At 37.0% G+C, this 17508-nt stretch overlaps 1 protein-coding gene across 1 annotated transcript in view; it reads right to left on the reverse strand.

The window, feature by feature from the left end:
* Positions 1–1753: 1753 nt before the first annotated feature.
* The window catches only part of LOC133803538 (uncharacterized), a 40384-nt gene continuing 24629 nt past the window's right edge, over positions 1754–17508 (reverse strand). Inside the window, exons 14-26 of the mRNA XM_062241623.1 lie at positions 14613–14813; positions 13902–14441; positions 13756–13815; positions 13321–13646; positions 12684–13089; positions 7454–7921; positions 7238–7354; positions 6719–6840; positions 5903–6635; positions 5465–5719; positions 4994–5176; positions 3446–3778; positions 1754–3112 (exon numbers count right to left, since the gene is read on the reverse strand). Of these exons, the coding sequence (XP_062097607.1) occupies positions 2369–3112; positions 3446–3778; positions 4994–5176; positions 5465–5719; positions 5903–6635; positions 6719–6840; positions 7238–7354; positions 7454–7921; positions 12684–13089; positions 13321–13646; positions 13756–13815; positions 13902–14441; positions 14613–14813 (4488 nt within the window). The 3' untranslated portion in view covers positions 1754–2368. The remainder of the gene's footprint in view (positions 3113–3445; positions 3779–4993; positions 5177–5464; positions 5720–5902; positions 6636–6718; positions 6841–7237; positions 7355–7453; positions 7922–12683; positions 13090–13320; positions 13647–13755; positions 13816–13901; positions 14442–14612; positions 14814–17508) is intronic.

Below are 17508 nucleotides of genomic sequence, written 5' to 3' on the forward strand. Positions count from 1 at the left end.
TATGGAAAAATTAGATGCCTAATTCATGAAGAGAAGGTGCTCGAGTAAAAGTACCAAGTTAAATGTTTCTCACAACACACCTCAGCAAGCACCATAGAAGCATTCAAACTTGAAAAAGATTCTCTAATCGAGCTACCCATGATTATGAACAAATATGGTGGTTAACTCTTAATGAAGTTCTTGAGGAGATAACAATAAGGAAGGAAATGGGGCGGATAATTGGCAGGGGCGCTCCCTTGGCCCCCATCCCCATTAATCATTTTAATCCTCACCCACGCCCCCATCACTGCATATTTCCCGTCGGGAAATCCCCGTGAGTACCTATTTATTTAAATATAAATAAACAAAAGTAGATTACCTAAAATTAATATATATTACACTATATTAATCACTCAAAGTATTAAATATGTCTAAAATAAAATTAAAAATCTTTAAAATGTTACTAATATGCTACAAAATCACATAAAGAAATATGTAGAATAAATAAAAAAATATTATAAAAAAAATCAAACGGGGCCTCGTTAGGGCGGGGAATGTTATCCCCGTCCCCGCCCCATTTAACATTCAGGGTTTGAAAATGGTGCACGTCCCAGCCCCGTTCCCTATTTAGGCAGGGGATCCTCGCCCCATTAGGGGTAGGTCCCCGCAGGGCCGCACCCCCGTGGGGAAAATTTACATCCCTAGATAGCAATGTGAGCTCGACCAACATGAACCAAAATCCAGTTCTTGATTAATCATTATTTATTAGTCCATTTAATATTGATTTCTCAAATCCTATTTTAATAGAAAATATTTATATAAATATATTTAATTATAAAAAATTTAGTTACCCCCATTTGAATATTTAATAACTCTAAAACATAGAGTTATTTAAAACATTTTTAGGCTAACAAAATGAAGTAAATGGAATGATGTGTTCTTTGTGTCTATTTGTGTTTAATTTCATTTATTTGTGTGTGCGTGCACGTATGTGTGCGTATATTAGTTCTTGTTGACTTTTGTGTTTATTGTTGCTTAAAGAGGATTAAAATGATTCAAAAATTGATGTTCTTTTTCCGTGTTGAGCTAGAAAAATGTTTCTTTTCTAGTTTTAGATAATATTATTTTGAATTCAGTATATTTTGATAATGTGACAAGGCATATTTTCTCGGATAATTTTTGTAAATAAAATTTGAAAAACATCCTTATGTGTCAAGAAAATTTAATATATTTATAAAATACAAAATCTAATGAAATCCTCTTAATGTTTTATATATATATTCTTAATGATACTATTAAATTAAGATCAATAATCTATATTTATAGGTGTTAATTAATATTTTAAAAAATAAGTTTTATTTTTTTTAAATTTTTATAAGGGTTACATGATGAAAAACGTATATTTATTATGAAAATATAATATTGTAAACATTTTATTTTTCAAATGCATGTCAATTTCTAAATATAGATAGTGTTTCTCATTGGTTGAAAATACTATTAATTATGGCAAAAAAAAACTAAATTCGAAATTAACGTAGAAAAAAATATTTACTTATTGGAGATTTGCTATACTAAGTTAGTATGTTACCACATCATCATAATTGTTAGTACCTAAGTAGAAACTATTTCTTCCATAAATAAATATATATATATATATATTTGTAAATAATTTTGTATAACTATCACATAATCTTATCTCATGGTGTATACCCGTAATATGTAAAAATGAGATGCAAACAACTGCATGAAAATCACTACTAGCAAGAAACAAAAATAAGCTCCGTTGTAAACTCACTTCAGCTAAACCATATATGGAGGGGAAAAAAATATTGACATATTGTACATTACTTACAAACATTCACCATTTCTCGTGAATCATTTCAAGTATAACCAACTCCAAAAATGTCAATCAAAGAATAGGGATTTGTTTTTTTTTTTTTTTTCTTTTCAAAAAGGTAGAGAACAGAATCATCATTTCACAAAACTTTGGTAGGAACCGACTATTTAACCTAAACTACATACCTTACTTCTTTGATTCTGGCTGTTTGATGAAGCATAAAAATAATAAAAGGCTCGAAATTGTTATCCATTTCAGGATGTCCCAAAACTTGCATGTCATGCAGCTATTTCTGTATATATGTTTTTTCCTTCTCATCCCCCCCCTCCACTTTATCTGAACCACCTTTCCCACCCTGATCTCCTCTAAGCCACACCAACTCTCCTGCCTCCGGCCACATTTTCCCATAAAGTTGAAGTAAAATCTTCGTACAGTTTCTTCACATGAGATTAAAAAAAGAAAGATCCAAAAAAACATCAGTACTTTTTAACAATCGCCTTCATCTTGTCCTCACTTTACATTATCAAAATCATCAAAATGTTGTCATGAAATTCACATCAATGGCAGGTAAGCCCCACCGTGCCCTCTTTTCAGCACAAGAGGTCCAGCATTTTCAGGGACCTTATCCAATAACTTGTTGCATGTATTAATCACATCACTGAACCCAGTTGCCATCTGAGCAAGACTATGCCGCAACTTCAAATCCCTAGTCCTCCTTAGCAAGCATCTGAATGATCTCCCCAAGTATTTAGCCCAGTCTCCTGGCACTCCCCCAGTAAGCCAAACTGAAAACTGGGACTGGTCACCTCGGGCAGCTAACTCGGCTCTATAAAACTTCGCCAGATCAGTTAGCATTGCAGACTGGAGTGGTAGAACAGCCACAAACTCAGCCACAAACTCAAGTAGTTCTGGTTTAAACATCTGATTCCAAAGTACCAAAGCCCACTCACTTGGCTGGTTAAGCCCATAAGCTTCAGCAACTATTAGTGCCTCTTGAAAACGGGATTGCTCAACTAAGACTCTCCTGGCATTGGTCTCTGACAGGTAAAGCCATTGAATGTCAGGCATCCGGATTTGGAGTGACAGTAGAGAAGCCTGAGCACAAGCTCTACGTGCTTTGTTGCCAGCATCAAGGGAAGAGTGAACTTCAGCAGCTTCAATGAAATAGCGCATAGCATCTAATAGGTCTTCATTCTGGTCATTGTCTTTACGACCAAACCACTGGGCAGAAGACTGATCTGCTCGAGACTCTAAAAGAGCAGCTGTTTCATGTTTCATGTCAAAATGGTTGTAGACCTGCAAAGAAAGAACATGTACTTAAAATAAGAAAATATGTAATAAATTGATCAGCTTTTATGAAAAATGCATATAACAAAAATAGTTGTTTTCCTCTTGGTAAAAACAAGTGATACTAGAGAAAGAATTGCAGAAAAATAATTTTTTTTAAAAGAGTTCATAAACTAATTAATTCCTTTGTATAACCTGGATAAGATAATTAAGATTAGAATATATAATACTACTAATCCGCTTCTAAGTTAGTCAATGGTTATTTATTGGAAATTCTCTTGAAAAACACAGAAGAAGAAGTTGTTCATTGTTGTAGACAAGAACCATGATTGAAAAACAAACCATCGCAAATGCGTCAACGTCATTAGGATTAAAATGCTTCAGTGCTGTAAGAACAGCCATGCGAAACCCCCTGACAGCGCTAGTGTTTGTGTCCGTGGCAGCAGAATACTTTTGAAGAAGAAGATCCAGCTGACCATTTTCTATAAGAATGCCAAGTATAAAATTCAGGGCATGGAAGTTTCCCACCCCTGTTATGAGGCGAGCCAGACATGAAAAATCACCCTCCGAGACATAAGCATCCACCCTGGTTGCTGCAAGGGCTACAAGAACATCAACTCCATCAAGGCAAGCTGATGATTTGTAGAAGTGGTGGGACAAAATGAGAAGCTCAACCTGCAAATATCATAATCTAGGGGTCAAAGAACTTTTAGCTCACAAGTCACCATTATTGACAATTCTCAGCTTATTTTTCATTTTTTTTTCTCTTCCCCTATTAAATAGTTCTTTTTCCCTAATTTCCTAAGTGTCTTTTGTGATCCAGTTGTGAGACATGAACTGAAAAATAAGAACAAATCACGAATAGAAGAAAATGACAGTTCACAATAAAGCCTAGACTAGACAAATATAAACATACAGTATACTGTAATGGTAATATGATGAAGACCCAAACAGATACAACACAAAACAGTAGAGAAATAGAGAAGCAAAGAAGTTTGTAATATAGAAATGAGGAAATTAGAAAGAAAATCACAGGTTCTATGAGGGACCTGGAAATCTCTGAAGAGCTCAAAACACTCCCTCACATTTTCTTCCTCCCTCTTATCAGCCCCTTGTCTACATATATCCTTATAGACCCCCCAATCCCTATGCTAACAAACTCTCCCATCCCCATAGAGTGCCAAATGCCCATACTAACCCACCTAACAAACTCCAATTGATAGTTCTAGCCTACATGATCTGGATAGGGACCAAACATAAATAATGTACTCAACTCTGTCCAACATTGTCTTTACTCTGATAGGATAGCCCTATCTTGAGCCACCAAAACAGCAAGAAAAATGACAGGAAAATGGAAAACAGAACACAAAGCAATGTAGAAAATACTGTTGTATTGATACCCAGGTATTCGAGAGCCTGGTCTCTCCCAAAAGTGGTTACAATTACCAATTCCAGCCTACCCAATGATCTCCTTTCTACCCTTTTTATATTATGGTCCATACGGGACTCCCCTGTACCCCATTCCCACACAAGTATTCCTCACATAACTACCTCTACTTGGTTCTAACCTCTTGGTCAGCACTTACCCCCGAGCCCTTACATCCCTTACCCTTCCTAGTGTATACAAAAGTGATAGGAGGTCTATCATACTCCTACTATTATGGGCCTCATCTGTTTAAAATATAGGTTGTTTATAGTTGTAAATATGTGCGCTATAGGAAAAATATTTTCTTTTTGTCCTCTAGCATAAAGTAAATATTAAGTTGTAATCTTCTCTTCAGTTTGGCAATCAGACAGCTTTTACCAAAGTCTTCATCATCAATTATTAAATGCTTCAACATAACTGGTAAACAAGATTACTGATATGAACTTATCAATGTCATTTTATACCTCACATGCATGCGGTATCTCTTGTCCAGTAATTACCATACGCATCAATGCATGGCCAATTTCAGGTTCAGACGGGCAAAGCTCTGCCCACTTCAAGAAATCTGAAAACCTCCATAATAATGGAGCAGGTCCTTCCTCCTTTTGAGAATCCATATATCCCCCACGATGAGCAGCCAGTAAGCCCTACAAAAAAGCATACACCAAAAAAAGCAGATTTAAATATACTTCCAAGTTTCAGATTTTGAGAAACCAGAGAAATTTTAAATTTTAACAGAGTACTGAAAAGTAAAATCCAGATGAACAGAAGAATCACATTCATTACTGATTACTAATAATTGGTAATCTAAAATGTGGGTCTAATCTGGTTGTATACAAAACAAACAAAACCCAAACTGCGATAAGATAACACTTGCAAAGTCTGTAGACATAAAAATAACTAAATAAACAAAAATATATATATATGAAAGAAACCTTTAGAAAAGACTCTGCAAGAATTTGAGCAATATTAGCTGCTGGCATAGGATGGGTTTTCACAAGAAGATTTGCTTCCTCAAATGATTCTTGGGCTTTAAGTGAAAGAAGCTGTAGTAATTCAATTGGCTGTTTATCAAAAGCTTCAGAGAAGGCAAGACCCAGGACATTTGCAGCTTTCACAACTGCTATTATTCTTTTGCACAGGCCACGGCCTCTACCTTCAATGAAGATGGTTGCTAAGCTCTCTAAAACCTAGACATGCACATAAGAAAGTACAATATGAGGATATCAAGTAACAAAATAAGTACAGAAAATGGTAAAAGAGTAAGAAGGAATGTACTATCAGTATCATCAGTCGTAAACAAAGGCACAACCTAATACTTAATCCTACTTCATACATATAAGAAAACTAGATATAGAGAAATGGACAATAACCTGCACCGGTTCAATCTGATGCTGATCAGTCAGTATGTTATACGAATGCATAACTAAACGTATTTCCTCATCCAGCATTGATATGGATACTAGTTCACTCGGAGTTGAAAGAGCAGCAAGCTTCAAAGCAGCATCCACAAGTATGAATTCAGAAGGAACTTGTGCTGGAGATAGTTTATGTTGGAGTTGCTTGGCAGCTGATATTTGTCCAAATTCTAACAATGAAAGAACAGCCCTCTCCAACTCAGCAGTTCCAACTCTTTCCTCCCATCTAGAAAAAGACATACCCGTTCTGACATTATCATCCTGCAATGGCATTTCATTTTTACAGTAGAGAGAACAGGGAACTTCATCAGATTCAACACTTCTGTCTATTGGGTCCACTAATTGTCGTCTAGATGTCACAAATCCTTTTGCCCTCCTTTTTGTCTTTGTAGTTCCACCTGCTGTAGTAAAAAAGCTAGCATCTGATGGGTTCTTGTAATTACCCTGGTAATTTTCCCTTATCTCATGTTTCTCTGTACTTCTACTCTTGCTTGTATTAATATGATTATCCATTTTTATAATTATATTTGCTGTCCGGTCAATGATACTGGAGCAATTTTTATTAATTGGGTCACGAATGGAATTGGTCAAATTGAGTTCTCCTTCACTCTTCACCTGTGCTTCGGATTCTACGGCCAAGAGCCAAACTTTAGTCTCAATTTCCCGCAGAAGATTCAATGGGTATACTCTGGCAAATGCATCACACAGGTCAGATAATATTTTCTTTTAAAACCAGATGTCAAAGACAATTTAATTAGGTAGTAAACTTACGGGCTGCACAGGGTCATCATCCCACTTAACCATTGTAAAGAAAGCAATAACAATTCGTGAAGCTCTCTGGCTGGGAGATCCTTTTCCACAGCTTCTGCATGTTTAAGAAAAAATAACCCCGCCTGGAAAATTTAATGGCAAATTATTTAGTATGAACACACTGTTAAACTAACTTCTTCTGGAAGGTTAATCTCAGAAGGTAGGTTGAGATTGGCTTTTTACATTTTACCGATTTCCCTTTGTGTATAGATCAGAAGAAAAGTATGTACAACATAGATTGTACAGGTTTATCAAGGGAATAGTTTGATTAGAAGCCAGAGAAAATGAAATTCTATACAAAAGGTCCAGAGGTGAAAATTAGTAGAAAATTTAGAGAACGCAATTGTTGGGGCTTAAACTCAAGAATATCTACTTTGACTTCTCATTGTCCTAAAATCTTAGCTCCAAGGAAGTACACTAAACATTGATTGTTACATTCTAACAGGACTCTACCCAAGTGCCAATTTAAAGTTAGCTTACTTGTAAAGCAGGGAAAGAATATCTTATGAACAGTGTCTGACAATGGCCCCATAAAGCAACTCTCTCTTCTGGAACATCCCAAAGAAACTCCTTCCATTCAGCTACCATAGATTCAGCCTATGAGACAGGTAATTCATCAAAACCTTAGATAATCTTTTTCACTAACAGGTCAGAAAGTTAAGACAATGTCAAATACAACAAGCAATTTAGTAGTACCTGAGTTTCAGTAACATGATGAACAACAGATTTCCAATGTCCACCGCTGGCCTCCAACTGCTTGGCCCAGTTACGTGCTTGGTCCCAGAGACCATTCTTTTCTAATGCTGTGAGAAGTGATGCATCATCTAAAGTTTCATTTCCAAGTTGTAAAAGCTCATCTTTGCGTAGTGAAGGCTCAGCTAAATTAATTTTCCAATAAAGTTGCCGGTAATGTGTAGCTGATGATCCTCCATCACCGAAGTCAGTTGCAGCAAGAAGTTTTAGCAAGCATCTTTTTTCATAAGGGGATGGACAAGTTAAAAGCATAGCATCTGCAGCTTTAACAGCCATTGAGCTTATCCATGATATTCCAATCTGGCCTTCTCTTCCCATATTACTCTGCAAATGTGTTGGTTCTTCTTTAATTCGGGCAGAAAAGGAACCCAAATGTGCTGATGCTTCAGATAGGCGCATTTGTGAAAATGCCTGAAGAAAAAAAACACATAAGACATTTCGAAATTCTGTATAATTGAATTCAATCTATTACTTCCAAATCAACATAAAACCAAGCCGAACAATTTCAGAAGTTAATAACAAGTACTAAAAAGCACAAGCATTTATTCGGGAAACAGCACATTATAAAATATGGCTGCCAGGCATCAACAGTGGATAAAATATAATATAATAATTTGATCCTCTTTGAAGAAGGTTACTAAACACATAGGAACTATGAAACATAATTCTTTTACACTTATTTAAAGTAAATTCTTCACAAGAAAATACAATAAAGAACTAAAAAAAACAGAACAAGACAACAAAATAAAATACAAAAAAAAGCCTGAAAGGTCAAAAAATACCTTGATAGGATTGTCCTGTCAAATTGTTAGAAAACAGCAAGAAAAATAGAGGAAATGAAAGAAATGAAGCCTGTATTGATATCCAGGAATTTGAGAGCCTGGTTCTCTCCCACTTGGTTACAACCCTACCAATTTCTTCACACCTACAATCCACTCACTCTCCCTTTTATTACTCTCCCCACTGGACTACCGTGCACCTTAGTCACACTAGGACTCAACCCACATAACTACTTTCATAACTAACCCCAAATACCACTAACAATCAGCCACTGCCCCCTCACCCTTAGCATTCCTATTCCTTCTAGCATACACATAAGTGAGAGGTGGTCTATCATACCACAACACAAAACACAAAATTTTGGAGTTCCCCACTTCTTGAAGTTCATATAGTATTCACAACTATACCACTTGTGAGTTTTTGAATATGTCTTATTTTATTATCTCCAATGAGGGCATATATATAGGGCCTAGAAGGAAAAAATAAATCTAAACAAATAAATATACACTCAACTAATTCTAGGAAAAACAAAATTATAATCCCCTATTTCTAGAAAGAAAAGATATACATGATATTTGGTATTAACACCAAATTGATCCCTATATACAGCTGTGATCAAATTCCTGATTTAGGAAATAAATCCACACTCCCCCTCAAGTTGGATTGTGTATATCAAACATACCAAGCTTGCACATTAATTCTTCAAAACTGGTTCTTAGGAGAGCTTTGGTGAGGATGTTTGCTGTTTGAAATCTTGTTGGAGTATAAATGGTTTGAACAATGGCGTTCTCAATTTTCTCAGTGATGAACTGTCTATCTATCTCAATATGCTTAGTCCTATCGTGATGAACAGGATTTTTTGCAATATTAATGCCAGCTTGACTGTCACAAAACATGTGTATAGACTCTTCTGTAAATACTCCCAGTTCCCCAAGTAATTTTTTCAGCCAAATCCCTTCACAAATGCCAAGAGTTAACTGTTTCTTACTCCTCCATGTTACTAGATTACCCCAAACATAAGAACAATAACCTGAAGTACTCCTTCTATCTGTTTCATCTCCTGCCCAGTCTGCGTCTATGTAGACTCTGATTTCTTTATTATCATTCTTCCTGGAGTCATCTTGAGGTATCTAAGAACTCTAGTAACAGCTTTCATGTGTTCCTCAGTTGGATTATTCATGTATTGACTCACCACACTAACAGAAAAACCAATATCAAGTCTAGTGTGAGATAAATAAATAAGGCGTCCAACTAGCCTTTGATATCTCCCCCTGTCCACAGGTGTCCTAAGCCAATTTTCTTGTTAGAATCCACTGGAGTTGAGGCCGGTTTACACCCAAGCATTCCTGTTTCATTGAGTAAGTCTAGAACACACTTACGTTGAGAAACAAAAATGTCATGTCTTGATCGTGCAATTTCCATACCAAGAAAATTTCCGAGATACCCAAGATCTTTAATCTCAAATTCCTTTGATAAGAAACTTTTCAACCTTTGCAGTTCCTCCTTGTAATCGTCTGTTAGTATTATATCATCAACATAAACTATTAGGATAGCAATCCTTTTATCTGATGAGAGTTTGACAAACAATGTGTAATCTGCTTGACATTGAGTATAGCCATTCTAAGTGATGGATTTAGTGAATTTTCCAAACCATGCCCTTGGAGATTGCTCAAGGCCATATTGAGATTTTTTGAGTCTACATATTTTGTCCTGGTTGGATGAATTCTCAAAGCCAGGTGGAATATCCATATAGACTTCTTCTTCAAGATCACCATTCAAAAAAGCATTCTTAACATCTAGTTGGTGCAGAGGCCAGTCCCGATTTGCAGCAAGAGAGAATAGAACACGGATGGTGTTGAGTTTAGCCACAGGTGCAAAGGTCTCTTGATAATCTATTCCATGACTGAGTGAAACTCTTAGCAATCAGGCGAGCTTTAAACCTCTCAATGCTACCATCTGCTTTATGTTTAATGGTGAAAACCCATTTGCATCCCACGGGCCTCTTTCCATTTGGTAATTTTGTAATTTCCCAAGTATCATTCTTTACCAAAGCGTTGATCTCATCTAGTAAAGACTTTTCCCAACTAGGATCGATCAGTGCCTCTTGGATTGTATAAGGAATCTAAACACTATCAAGAACAGAGACAAATGCCTGATAGGATGGAGATAAGATATTATAGGACACAAAGTTGCCAATGAGATGTTTAGTACAAGCACGAACTCCCTTTCTCAAAGCAATAGGCAGATCATCATTTATATGAGTAACATTATCATGACTAGGCAAACCTGAATGTATTTCTGGAGGATGTAGTTCCAGTTCCGATTCATGGTGGTCCTCGAGATGTGTTCGGTCTTCTAATTCATTCTTAGAATTTTTTCTTCTTTGGTAGATACGCAGCTCTTTAGGTTCTGGTTGAGAATCAACAGTCATTGGTGGCCCAGATGAATTTCTAGATTGGTTTTCTATGACTTGGGAAGGACTAGATGGATCTTGATTTTCTATGACTTGGGAAGGAGATGGATCCATTGGCTGTGGTTTGGAAGATTGAACAGAAGGTGGGGTACAAGTCTGAGTACCTGGAATAATGTCAGTATGAGTACCTGGAATAATATCCCAAAGATGAGATTCACTAACATTCTCCCTCTGAATCTCAGACTTGTAATAAGCATGGTTTTCGAAAAAGGTGACATCTATAGAGTTATAAGTTTTTTTAGTAGTAGGAGAATAACATTTGTAACCCTTCTGATGAGATGAATAACCAATGAGGATGCATTTGATAGATTTAGGATCTAACTTACTGCGATGTTGCGAATAGAGATGGACAAAAACAGTGCAACCAAAAATCTTAGGATCAACCAAGCTAATGAACCTTGTATGAGGGAATAGTTGCAAGAGAGTTTGACACGGAGTTTTAAATTTGAGAACTTTAGATGGCATCCGATTGATGAGATAGGCAACAGTAAGAATTGCGTCAACCCAGGTTTTCGGCAATGGCCACACCAAGGACGTCCCTTATTCTGACGATTATCAGGATTTGCACCACGAGACTGTCCTCGAGCAGCAAGGGCAGATGATTCTTGATCTGAAAGTAGAGTTGGAGAGCCCATCATAACCTTTTTCCTTATTTCTTCAAGACGAACTTCAAAGAATGCCTCTTTGACCTTAGGAAAGGGCTTGGTGCTCATGATTCGAATTCGGACTGCATTGAGATTTTTGTTAAGGCCATGAAGAAATTTGAAAGTACTTTTTTTCTCCACAATGGTACAGTAGAGGGTAGTATCATCAGTACACTTCCACGCACATTCTTCAAATAGATCTAGCTGCTGCCAATAGCGTGTGAGAGTGTTGAAGTACTGAGTGACAGAGGTATCATCTTAGCGGAGATCATACAAGGCAGCTTCGATGACAAAGAGTTCTGAGGAATTTTCAGAACTTGAATAAGACTCTTTGACAACACCCCATAATTCCTTTACCGTGGCATATAAGAGAAAATTTTCTCCTATATCATTATTCATAGAGCTTATCAGCCATGATTTAATCATATGATTGTCATATTTCCAAGTTTTGAACGTAGGATCATCTTGCTTTGGAGCAGAAATTTCCCCAGTGAGATATTCCTCCTTGCCTTTTCCACCAATATATATCAGCACAAATTGGGACCATTGGAGACAGTTGTGTCCATTGAATTTGTGGTTGGTAACCAGAGAGACAGATTCATTGCTGTGAGAGAGAGCTGGAGTAAAGAGGGACTAATCTAATGAGGATGTCTTGGAGGTTACCTCTGAGATGAAGCTGTCTTTTTCAGCAGCCATTGCAGACAGGAATGGACACACGAAGAAGAGAAGAAGAAAGGAAAAAAAATATTTTGAAACCCGAGGAAAGTTACGGCTATGAGACCATGTGAGTATTCGAATATTTGTCTTATTTTATTATCTCCAATGAGGGAATATATATACAGCCTAGAAGGAAAAAATAAATCTAAACAAATAAATATACAATCAGCTAATTCTACGAAAAACAAAATTATAATCCCCTATTTCTAAAAAGAAAATATATACATGATATTTGGTATTAACACCAAATTGATCCCTATATACAGCTGTAATCAATTTCCTGATTTAGGAAATAAATCCACACCACTTATTGAGAACATAATAATAATACTAACTAAAGAAGTCTTGCAAACGCATTGTAGAATGAATCCAAACATACAAGGATGCATGTTACACCAAATCAACAAAGATGTTTGCATGTAAAGAACGATGCTCACGGGTAAAGAAAGAACACATGTAACTTCACACACAACTGAGATTCAAAACACATAGAGTAATTCTACTAATGCTCAACACCATGTAATAAAAGTAGAGAAGAATTTTACAGCAGCTCACAAACCTGAAGAGCACGTATGAAAGGTAAGAAAGAACAAGAAGGTAGGAACATTTCAAATGCCCTTAACAAAGGCAAGAATAAGTGTTGTTCACAAAGAACTGCAACCATCTTAGAGAGAGAAACATGTCCTTCGTCAGTGTCATGAAGTTCTATGTTTCTTTCCTCTTCAACCATGAAACCTCGGGCAGGAAATGCTTTTACACCCAAGGGACTAGTTGAAATATCAGCAGAAGCTGACGTATCTCTTGGCATGGACCCCATAATGCACCTACGTTTTGGATTACGACGGTTGTAATGAATTGTAAGCACTCTGCCTTCTGTTGGAAGAGAATTAGTAGCTTCAACTGCCGCTGCAACATTATCCGCAATTTGGGAAGCTATATCGTTTACCTTAATGGAAGATGTTTCCCTATAATAATACATATAGAGTGAGTTCTAAACTTTCAACTTCACAAAACATAAATAAAAAATTATACAGTTGTAGAGGAGACAGATGTCTTAAGGAGAAATCGTGATAATTCATAACATTCAAACAATTATGAAGTTGCTCAAGTAAAAATTGTCATATTTAGGAAAAAAAAATAAAAAAAAGAAATCATTTGCAAATGCAATCAAGAAATGTATTGGTATCGATTAAAACCTTGCTGCAGTAATTTCCAGCCACACTGTCAAGCAGGACAAGGGAGACACATCTGAAAAGCATGATGCAATCATTGCCAAAATTGACCAGGACAAGTCCTTTGCTTTTTTCAAGAGGGTTTCCCCAGGATTTTTCTGCCTCTCACATTCTGCTAAAATTCTAAACAATTCAACAGGGTAACAAATTTGTTCATCTGCAAAGAAAGTTTCAGTCCTTCTCTCTGTATTATCTGCATAAGATGTGCTAGCTTTTCTTCTTGACTGCATCCCCTTCAAAACTGTTAAAATGTGAATTCTAAGACGTGGATCACTAAACTCCTTTGATGCCTGAAAAATAGAAACATAAGAGGATAATTAATAAAGATTTAATAACACAGTTCTTACATTGTTCTAATAATAATCCTCTAACGTGCAATAAAATCTGAACATGGCTTACCACATTGATTACTGCATCAAAAGGATATCCACCAGTCTGAGCTTCAGACAAAAATCCAACCTAAAAGAAGAGAATGACATGATAAGATCTCAAGGTGATAATTCAATATAATATTAGAAAATGCATGCACCACCATCGAGATGTACCCAATCATTGTCTCTTGCTAGTACAGCAAGGTACTTTGTGCTCAAGGGAAGTTGATGCATCTGACAGAAAACTGTAACTAAATTCCAGTGCTGGCTGACAGTTTTTTGTTGAGATCTCAACTCAATTCCATCTCCATTGCCACTCAAAAGCCAAGATCCACATGTCTTTCCCTCCACCATCAAAGGGAGACTAACCTTTTCTAAATGATGCAGAACATGAATGAGAGCTCGTGAAGATTGTTTGCCATCAACTAAACTCGGAGTTTTTTTTGGCTTAGTTACACTTTCCTGGTGCAAATAATCATCTGCCAGAGCACGAGCAAGAGACTCAACCATATCACCTTCTCGGGAAACAGAATTAGGTGAAACTTTCCTTTGATTATAATTACTTCCATCAGACTTGTAGTAAGATGATATCCGTCTTAAAGCTGCGATATCCATACGAAGCATGCTTGCAGATAAACCACAGAGCTCTAGAAGAAAAGAACATGAAGCCACCAAGATGGAATCCTCAAAATGCATAATAGCAAGTGGCATAACCTGTAAATTCAAGGGCCAAAAGAAATTCTCAAAATAGATTTAGTAATACAAGGGATCATACATATTATACATGTAATTTTCTTTTTCATTTAACGCCTCTCATATCAGGGATTCATAATAAATAAATCAAACAATACAAAATATCAAAATGAAAAGCATTTCCATCCTTACAGATGAAAGGAGAGAGATTTCAGTTTCTGTTAGAGGTGCAAGAAGTCTTTGCAAATCTGATTGGATATTTGTTTGTCCTTGTGTCAAATCACCAGATTGCCCTTCTGCTTTTAAATTTTGAATTCTAACAGAAAGAAGACGGTTAAAAGAAGATAAAGCTCGGCCTCGATGCAAGTGGTGCTCAAGCCCAAGTCCAGTTTCCTGAAGTCCATGTAAACAACTAAGATCAGAAACAGCTTTTAAGTCAAATAAAAGAATCAAAGATCATATGTAAGTAAATAGTGAACATCCTAAATGCATGGCTAAATGAAATAATAATATTTGTATATTTTTTAAAGAAATACCATCATCCTATCTCTACCAAAAACAGATTCTCTGAGCATATATATGATTACCTATTTTTTTCTTTTGGGTAAAAACCAATAGCAAACTAGTAACAGGGTAGACATGGGAATGCAGTTTATATCATAAGTCTCAACAAAAGAAAAATGGACAAATAAAGTTAGTGGGCAACCACTGAGGAAAGAAATGTACACGCACAAATGCAATAGTATGGAAAAAAGTTTAGCAAAATAAACAAAAAAGAAAACTGCCTATACGGTTATATCATTCATTTATCCATGTACCCATATCCTACCGTTCTCCATCATGAAGTAGCAAAATCCTTTTTTTTTTGAAAAAAGAGACAGGTCATAAAAAAGACTGACCCCCTCCCAATAAAATTGAGAGTACTCACTTATGGCGGAGGAATACTGTGGTTACAAACTAGAAAAAAAACAAAACCCCACAACAAGCTCCAAACCCAAAAGTTAAATCCAGAAATTGCCCCAATCTCTAATAAGATCATAGAAGGCAACCCCCGCAAAACACTTGTTTCTATTCACCCAAGTAGCCACCCAAAATTTTATCTTATCCCAAATAGTCTCTGCTGAATTAAAAATATCTTCGAAAATTCTGTTATTTCTTTTTAGCCACAAGGCCCAAAAAGTGGCTAACAAGGTAGTTTGCCATAGACGAGAAACCCGCTTGCCACCCCCTAACCGAGTCAAAAACAATTGAGAACAGTTAGAGGGCATACACCAAAAAATACCAAACTCAGCTAAGACTTTTCCCCACACCTCTCTAGAAAAATAACACTCCATGAATAAATAGCTAGTAGATTCCCCTGCCTGCTTACAGCAAACGCACCAACCAGGGGATAAACAATGGTAGGGTCTTCTTCTTTGCAAGTTGTCATAAACATTTAGTCTATTATTGAAGACTAACCAACTGAACATTTAACTTTCGAAGAAGAAACACTTTTCCACAAAGACTTTGCCCACTCCTCTACTGAACCCAAATGAGCATAACTTAACCTCCAAAAAGCCGACCTGCAAGAGAAGATTTCATTAACGTCAGGGGTCCACGCGCTCCTATCTTCTAAAATTGCTGGCAAAACCACGCTCTCTAACAATTGTAATAACTGAGTGAGACTGATAACCTCCCTATCAAACAGATTCCTTCTAAAACGCAAATCCCACCCCGGGGTTTCCAAACCCGCCTCACCTCCAGAAACCACCATATCCTTAATCAAACAATTACTGGACATTGAAATCAAAATAAGTCTGGGAATTGAAGCTTTAAAGGAGCATCGTTAATCCAAATATCTTCCCAGAATCGAATTCGGTCCCCCTTCCCCGCCTTGAAACTTACCAAATGAAGATACTCCTCATAAAGAGAAGAAATATTTTTCCACAGACCACGAACAGACAACCTCCCCCTCTACCAGTGTCCCAAAAACCTCCATCCCCCCATACCTACTCATCACCACTCTATGCCACAAAGTGTTCTTTTCCAACGGAAATCGCCACAGCCATTTCATGAGCAAAGCCTTATTTCTCGAGTCCAGATTGCCAATACCAAGACCCCCGTGATCTCGAGATTTACAAACTTCTTACCAAGAGACAAGATGATCGGACTTAGAATGATCCGCACCTTCCCAAAGAAAATCTCGCATCAACTTTTCCAAAACTTCTGTCACACCTTTAGGAATACGAAAAAGCGACATATAATACACCAAAATAGAAGAAAGAATCGATTGAATAAGTGTCAATCTACCACCCCTAGATAGGAAAGCACACTTCCACCCATCCAAACGCTTCGCACAGCTCGAAACCACGGGCTCCCAAAAACCTTTGTTGCGAGGGGAGGCCCCCAGAGGTAAACCCAAATACTTCATAGGCCACTGACCCACCTCACACCCAATCTCCCTGGCACGAAGCTCCACTATATCCTCCTCCAAGTTAATCCCTAACAACTGACATTTCTGCAAATTAATAAAAAGTCCAGAAACAACACTAAAGGCTTTCAGAATATCCAAAAGCACTGACAAAGACTCATTATCGCCCACAAAAAAGATCGTATCGTCTGCGAACTGAAGATGGCTGACTTCCACAAGATCTTTTCCTATTTTGAAACCTCTTAACACCGAAACGCTCTTGGCCTTATCCACCATCCTACCCAAAACATCAACAACCAAGGTAAACAAGAAAAGTGACAGGGAGTCCCCTTGGCGAAGACCTCTATAACCCTTAAATTTCCCCCTAGGTCTCCCATTTAAAAACACAGAGAATGATGTAGAAGACAAACATCCCAGCATCCACTTCCTCCAAACTTCACCAAAACCTTTCTTATCCAGAACAAAGCCCAGAAAATCCCAATCTACACAATCGTAAGCTTTAGCAAAATCAATTTTAAACACCCAACCCTTCTTACCTTTACTCCGATACTCCTCCACTGCCTCATTAGCCACCAACACTGTATCCAAAATCTGCCACCCTCCACAAAAGCTTCTTGTGTGTCTGCTATTGTATCAGAAATAACTCCTCTAAGACGACCGACTAGCAACTTTGAAATA

Source organism: Humulus lupulus, chromosome 1 (genome assembly GCF_963169125.1).
Source record: "Humulus lupulus chromosome 1, drHumLupu1.1, whole genome shotgun sequence".
NCBI classification, from domain to species: Eukaryota; Viridiplantae; Streptophyta; class Magnoliopsida; order Rosales; family Cannabaceae; genus Humulus; species Humulus lupulus.